Below are 8,326 nucleotides of genomic sequence, written 5' to 3'. Positions count from 1 at the left end.
ATACAAAATATTATTTTTCGTCTTTTTCCATGTCGAAAATGCTGCCATCTGGTGATACGTTAACAAGTTAAATTCAATTTAATTAAGGTAACTGCTAAATTAACGAAAAAAATATTGATTGAAATTTTTGTTATAACTATTTTCCGAATACAAAAAGGTCAATTAAGGAAGAAAGCTTTTATTTATTTATTTTTTTTCAGCGAAGGGAGGAGGAATTTTGTTTAATTTAATAAATTTGCTAGCCGTTAAGACGTACAATAGTTTGAGATTTTTAGTCATTACAAAACTAGTGTAAAAAATGTGACACAAAATATAGTTATGAAGATCATTTCATTGTTTAATGTTTCTTTTTACCTGTTGATTGCTGATATTAAAGGTTAATTTGATTCGTCTATTTTGACCCTCGGTCCATGACTACCTGCAGAGCTTGTCCAAGGGGAGGGTTTTAGGAGTTAAACCCCTCCCATTGGGGAAAAAGTAATAAAAAAAACAAATAAAGAAAAGTGCACATTTTACTTAAAGTTAACTTTAATGTTAAAATTTGTGCACAGAATTTTTCTTTTTAAACATTCTCTTTGAAGTGTCCCGGCAAATTAGGATTGTCCTCTCTTTATCGACTAAAATCATATTTTGAAAAAACTGATGGCTGAACTGTTAAATAGGCTGTCAATACAAAGCATTCACTGCGTTTAATATTGCTTGGGCGTTTCACGAAAAAAGAGATGAGTATTGTCACTTTGGAGATGCATAGTAGTTTTGTTTGGTAATATCATTTGCATCAGCAACGAACCCCTTCCTATTTAGTTTGCTAAGCATTATTATAATAGATTATAAAGCCTGAAAACAGATGTCGTAAAATAATTTGTGAAACAATTTTAGTACTGGTTGAAATAAACCGTACAGTAAACATAATAATGTTTTGATCTAAACAAGCAGTAAAATGAATTAATTCTGAGGATCCTCGCGGAGCCAGAATTTAGTTTCTGGGAGATGGTGATCACATGTACCGTGCAACCTCATTTATCCGAACGCGGCTGAAGCGTTGGGAAACTTTTGCTTTGGCACCGCGGCAACCGATCCTTGTTTCCGAATGCATAGAGTCCCTATATGAAAACGTAGTTTTCATATAGGATTAGGGACAGGACAATCTTATGGATGTTCCCTACATGAAAACATAGTTTCATGTAGGGACTCTACGAATGCACACTGAGTAACCGCTGACGTCTTTAGCTGTCATCTGATTAACCAACCGGTAGCGCTATGCGAACAAAACCAAATTCGCGTCTTTACGTTGGCAATCAACTGTTTCTGTAACTGATCACAACGGTCGATCGACAGAACAACATTGAAGCATGATATTCGAGCGCCTGATTCAAACAAGGCTTTAATAGTTAATTTCTCTCACAGCACAAGTTGCCTCTTAAAAATTAAATTTAGAAGTTGTGTGATCCTAATACTTTTCTGAAAAGTGCACCGCGTACAAGTATATTCCGTGAGCTCGAATATAAAAGATTTTTGTGTGCCATTATCTGATCTGTCATATACGAAGATCTGTCTCCAAGGCAAAAAGTCTAATACAGTTTTTAAGTTGTAAGAAGTTATTTCATTCAGAAAAATACCAGATAAAATGAGTTTTTCCAGTAAACACTGTGAGAGTGATTTTTCAGAAGAACGTCTTGACGATCATTCGCCAACTGGTGAAATAATGTGTGAAAAGGAATGCTCTCCCAATTCTAAAAAAGTTCTTTCTTTCGATAAGAGTGCTCAAGAGCAAAGTAACTCAGTGTCATCCACTGATAATAATGTGCAAAGTGAGAGTCCAGTCTTGGAAAACTATGAAACGAAACTAGATACTATGAACATGGATGTTAACAAATCTGAAGATACAGAAGACCAGAAATCAGTTTGTAATGCTGAATGTTCGCATTCCAGAAAAGAAGGTGATGAAATCAATCAGAATGTGATAAAAAATGTTCCTGAAGAAGCTAGTGAGAATCAAGTTTTGAATGACAGCGAACTAAAATTGAGTGCAGTTATTGAAGAGCTCAAAAACTTAGAAATTGAAGAAATTTTTGCCCCTAAGATTGTCCCTGAAACTGATTTCAATGAAGAACTGCAACAAACAAATAAAATTATTTGTGCTGGAAATAAAGCTACCGTAAGCTGTGAAACAGAACTATGTAGTTCTGAGAATATTCAAAAAGATATGCATGAAGAATCCAATGATGTACCTGAAACTCTTGCTCAAAGCACTGTTGAAGATGCAGTTACTCAAGATATGAATAAAAGTGAAGTAATTGGCCACGATGCTTCTGATACTGAAACAGTAGAAGAAGAAAATGAATCATGCAAAATGAAGGTTCAAATTAGAAGATCAGAAAATTTTGCTTACGAGATATGCTCTGATACTGATTCTGATGATGAACTGCAAATGACTAACTTCATTTGTGCTGAAAATAAAGCTACAGTAAGCTCTGAAACAGAACAAGGTTGTTCTGAGAAGAACCTTCAACAAGATATGCATGAAGAATCCAATGATGTACCTGAAATTCTTGCTCAAAGTACTGATGAAGATGAAGTTTCTCCATCTGCAAATAAAGGTGATCATGATTGTTTTGATACTTCCCCAGCAAAGGAAAAGGATCAGTCATACAAAATGAAGATTAAGAGAAGAGCGGCAAATGTGAAATCTTTAGAATCATTTAGATCTCTTAGAATTACTTCTCCTACAGTAAGTACCGAGGCTCTTTTAGATTGTTTTCTTTTTCAAGGTCTCTAGGCAGAAAGAGTGGCAAATCCTTCTCTGTGTTAATTATGAAAAAAAAGGGAGGTTTTTTAAACTTAGGTTACCTAAAATTATGAAGTTCCTGAAGTTTATAATGTACACAGTAGAAGATGGTGGTACAATCAGTTTTGCCGATGGCAGGTTGTTGGTTCATTGCTCTTCTTTATTACAGTCAGGGACCAACAGAAACTAAAATTTTTGAGGCCAGGAGAAAATTTTAAGCTCCAGACAAACTATATATTATTGAGTTTATCGGAAAATTTACTTTAAGTTGGGTTCTAAAACCCACAGCCAGCAGGGTTGGTAAAAAAAAAATGTTTAAACCAGGTACCTTTGGTTCAAACAGTTTCTTTTTTACAATCATATCTGTAAGGAAATCAAACTGATTTTTGGTAGTCATGCAAAATTGATGAAACAATTGTTAATGTTTCACATTCACATTTGTATGCACTTTCTAGATGATTAATTAACTATCTTGCAATTTTATTTCCTTATAAGTAGAGCTTTCGGTAAAGGAAATATTGTTTAGAAAGCTTTAACTACAGTAATTTCTGAGTGAAATTACACATTTGCATTTTTAAATACATGATAGTTTAGATGTGCAGCCTTTCTGCCGATGTGGCGTTTACGATCACATTTTCCTTTTATTGCCCCGATTTTAACCCAAACTGTATTAATGAAGCAATAAAGAAATAGGTACCTACTGATTTATTCTGATACCAGTATTTATTATCTAACCATTAATAAATAGCTTTAATTATATTAAACGGCTGAAATTTTTTAAAAATCACTTGGAATTAATAGAATTACTTCTCCTACGGTAAATACCGAGGCTCTCTTGGATTGTTTTCTTTTTCAGGGTCTCAAGGAAGAAAGGGTGGCAAATCCTTCTCCGTGTTAAAAATGAGAAAAAAGGAGGTTTTTTAAAACTTGGGTTATCAAAAATTGTAAAGTTCTTGAAGGTTTTAATTAACACAGTAGAATATAGTGGTGAAATTAGAGTTTCCTCAGGGGAAAGTTTTTGTTCGTTACTCTTCCTTAGTACAGTGGGGGACCTACAAAAACTAAAATTTTTAAGGTCAGGAGAACATTTTAAGCACCAGACAAACTATTTTATTGAGTTTATCAGAAAATTTAGTTTAACTTGGATTCTAAAAGCCACATTAATCAGAGTTGATTTAAAATAAAAAAAAAACCTTTTTTTTTTAAATTTTAAACCAGGTACCTTTGGTTTATACTGAGTTTATTTTCTCTAAAATAACATTTGTACCGTTTTATTTTTGGAAAGTCAATTAGGTACAGATGTGATACCCCCCCCCCCCCCCCCCCCCATTTGGCGACATCCGATTTTTTGCACAAAATTGAAATATTTTTCTCCCCAATGAGGCGATAATTTTTTAAGCATGGCACCCCTGGCGAAACTAACCTGTGTTAGGCAACCCAAAGGCAATTTTAGATCTGTTCAAACTTGTTTACTTGGGTTGTCTACTCAGTTTCAGGCAGGAGAGATACGTGTTGTTTCGTGCAATATATCTTACAGCTAAGCTTATTTTGTGTTAGTTTAAATTCAGTAGTTATGTTTTGAAGTAAAAACATTGGAAAATGCCAGTTTCTTCAAACTTGAACGTTAATTAAAAGTTAACTCCAACGTGGTGAGTATCTGTAACGTGCTATTGTCATATGCTGTTTTGTTTTAGACTGAGTGTGAGGATTTATACCATAAAAAGGTAAGTAAGTATTTTAGAATTCAAAAACAAAAAAAACTCTCACTTCCGAAATTCTTTGTTTTTACTAATCCTTGATGGGTTCTCGTAGTTTTTAACTCTATTTTTACTGTATGTAAATTAATTTTACAGAAATAGTACGGTTATTTTGTTTTAAAAGTTAATTCTTATCGATGCCACGAATTATTTAGACATATTCTATTAACGTGCCTCCTTTAGGTACTGAATTTCTGAAAATAAGTTGACTCCAGCATTTTATAAAAATATAAAGGTGTTATTTTATGTAAAATATAATAGGTATTTTGAAAGCATGTGTAAATAGCAAATAAATTATTGTATTTTTGTATTGTTTATGTTTAGGATGTGCTGTTGAGACATTTCTAATTTCATACATCGAAATTTGAGTAACTAAGCGCTTTTTTGGCTGAAATAGTAATTGAGTTTGGGGATGTTTTCCGCTTTAAACATCGCAATTTGAATCGCTTTGCTCTTTTTCAGCAAAGTATGTGAAAAGTTTTTGTTCGATGAAATGCATGTTGGAAAATAGCTTTTATTTCTATTGGTACATATTTCATTGGTGAGCTGTTATAGTAATTTGTCAAGGCTCTCCTCTGATATGCCCCCCTCTTGGCGAGATTTTAATTTTTCGCTCGATACGAAAATCGCCAATAAGGCGATAACTTGGCAACCCTGGTTTTGCAACTTGAACGCTGGAAAGTAGTTTCTCGAAGTCTGTCTTTTTGCACGTGTCTGTGTGGTAGGAGGTAGGTGCTCATATGGTTCCGCTTTTAGAGTATTCTTTTTCTTGTTGTTTTTTAATGTTAATTTAGTTGAATTTTCTATTTTAATTATGAGTTCGGTTTGTGATGTTCTCCAAAAGTATCAATTGAAATTTTTGAATGAATCTTCTTTTTCTTTTTCGTCAGGTCGTCCAACGTTTGGACGTACCGGAGTCCTAAATAGATTTTTTATATTTAAACTAATTGAAAATAAAGAGGTTTTTTTAGAATTTTTAAGGGAAATTGGTTTACTTAAGAATGAAATGTTATGTTCTAGATGTAATTCTGTTATGAAAATTAAAAAAACTAAAAAATGTTCAGATGGGTTAATTTTTTTTTGTAGAAAGGTTATTGGGGGTGTTGTTTGTGGAAAAGAAGCAACGATCAGGAGTGGGTCATGGTTTAGTTCTAGCAAGTTGAAAATAGAGGAGATTTTTTTGATAACATATGAGATTTTAATTGGGACCAAAACTGCTGATATTGAAAGTCAATATTTTTTTTCATCACAAACTTTAGCCGATTGGCGAAATTATATTAATGAAGAAATATTAAATTACATTGAATTAAAATCCGAACAAATAGGGGGGGGTTGGGAAAGTTATTGAAGTTGATGAATCTAAATTTGGGAAAAGAAAATATAATCGGGGACATGCAGTTGAGGGACAATGGGTTTTTGGGGGGGTTGAACGGGGTTCGGGAAAAACTTTTTTGGTTGCTGTTGGGGATAGGGGTAGGGAAACTCTATTTTTGGCAATTAAGCAGTGGATACTACCAGGCACGACGGTGCACTCCGATTGTTGGAGGGCATATGATACATTGGGGGAGGAGGGGTATGAGCATTTAACAGTCAACCATAAACTTAATTTTGTAGATCCAGAAACTAAATGTCACACTAACACAATTGAATCCACATGGAGACACGTTAAAAGTACTCTACCAACATATAATAGATTAGGGGATTTTAAATTTTATTTAGCTTATTATTTATACAAAAAAAATTGTGAATACAAAAATAAGGATATGTTTGTAAAGTTTTTGGAAATAATTCGCGAAATTAATTGGGTGGAGTACAAAATACAATAAGGTTGTTTTTTTTTGGAATTTTTTTTGTCAAAACAAACATAATTTAAATATTTTTGTAAAGTAATGATAATAAAAAATGGGATAATTTCCCTAAGAGCGGAACATATGTGCACTGCCTCACGTGAGGAAGTAACAGAAAAGTAAAAAAGGTAAGTGAACATATTTTGAATTATTGTGTTTTTAGTGTGTTTCTGGTAGTTTGTATTTTGGTCTGGTTGGCATTTTTGTAGCACAAAAATGGTGTTAATTTCACATAAAATCTGTGACTTTATTGTATACTGAACGGAGGAGATCTGTGACTTATATCCGACTGTGATGTATATTAAAAGTCGGAGGGATAACGGACCGAGCGGCAGCGAGGTCCTGGCGAGCCCGAGGTCTCATAGTACTTTCGTAATGAGACCGAGGCAGGGCCGGCGAGCCGAGGTCTCATTACGAAAGTACTATGAGACCGAGGGCTCGTATCCCGGAGAAACAACGGAAAAAAATTAATGCATTAATTTCATTAAATAATTAATGACATAATTTGAATTTTTCCTGTTGGCGCTAAAAAAGCATCGCTAAGAACGATGTATGACATATGACGTCATACATAGTTTTCTTGGCGACGCTTTTTTGGCGCCAACAGGAAAAAGTCGCCAAGAGGGGGGTATATCAGATTTGTTCCATTTGTCAATTTAAGCATTTTAAATACTTTCTAATAATTGTTCTTTGTGTACAAAAACTTTCTAGTTTCTGGTATTTTTGAAGCGTATATTCATGATGTTTTTTGTTGTGGTTTTATGTTGTTTTTATATATATTGTGTTTTGGAGTTCTTTGATCATGTTTTTAATCTGATTTTTTCCTGTTGGCGCTAAAAAAGCATCGCTAAGAACGATGTATGACATATGTCGTCATACATCGTTTTCTTTGCAACGCTTTCTTGACGCCAACAGGAAAAAGTCGCCAAGGGTGGGGTATATCACATCAGTTCCGTCAATTAAAATTTATGAGTTAATAGTTAATTAATGTTTAACATTCACATTTGTGTGCACTTTCTCGATGATTAATTAATTAACTAACTTTCTTATAATTTCATTTCCTTATTATTAGAGCTCATGGTAAAGGAAATATTGTTTAAAAAGCTTTAACTATAGTAATTTCTGAGTGGAAGTACATGCTGTTTATGTGTTAATGTTAAATTTTTGGACATGTGGCCTTTATGCTTGCTGTGGCGTTTACAATTGAACATTCCTTTAACCATCCTGATTTTAGTCCTGTTTTGACGAAAACAATAAAGAAAAAGATGCTGATACTATCTGATAAATTATACTTTATTTACCCATTAGTTAAATACTTTAATTGCAGTAAGCGGTCGACTATTTTAAAAGTGCGGGAAAATCCAAATTTCTTATTTCCGAATTTTTCATATAATTGATTACAAGTAAGATAGAGCTTGTTTTTTTAAATAAAAAGAAGAGGTAAAACTTTAAAAGAAATCTAAGATAACAAAAAACCTTTACCCATTTTCTTAATTTTAGTACTGAATTAAAGGGACAGAAATTTGGAAAAAAATATATATTTTTAAATGCCAAAACGGAACTTTTTTCGTATACAGAAACATGATTATTGTTCATTCTAGACAGTAAACATCATTATAAAATTTCATTTTCTTTCTTTGTAAAGAGTTATTGCAAAAAAGTGCTACAAAATTTTCCAGATTTTCACAAAAATTCAGGAATTGTTTCAAACTAGGTATTTTTTCTTTTCCTTTAAAAATCGTAGGATAGAGCCATACGCAAGTATATACTGCAAATTCTTTCTTTTTAAAATGCTTTTTAAGAGGTATTTTTTACTTTGATATACCATCGATGAGTTAATCATTGCCCCGTGGCAGAATTTTACTTTACTTTCTGCGACAAATTTTCTGGACCTAATTTCTTTCTGCAAGAATGCTCCGTGAAGTGAAAAATGA

General features: G+C 33.1%; 1 protein-coding gene across 1 annotated transcript; it reads left to right on the top strand.

Moving 5' to 3' along the window:
- Positions 1-1,627: 1,627 nt before the first annotated feature.
- On the top strand, positions 1,628-2,731 carry LOC129232973 (uncharacterized; the record flags this gene model as incomplete). The annotated part of the gene is made up of 1 exon (XM_054867058.1): positions 1,628-2,731. A coding segment is annotated over exon 1 (1,104 nt), but the record flags the coding sequence as incomplete, so codon positions are not given.
- Positions 2,732-8,326: the final 5,595 nt, after the last annotated feature.

Source organism: Uloborus diversus, unplaced genomic scaffold (assembly GCF_026930045.1).
Source record: "Uloborus diversus isolate 005 unplaced genomic scaffold, Udiv.v.3.1 scaffold_1419, whole genome shotgun sequence".
NCBI classification, from domain to species: domain Eukaryota; kingdom Metazoa; phylum Arthropoda; class Arachnida; order Araneae; family Uloboridae; genus Uloborus; species Uloborus diversus.
Note: the sequence above shows the minus strand (reverse complement) of the source record. Positions and strands in the feature narration are given on the sequence as shown.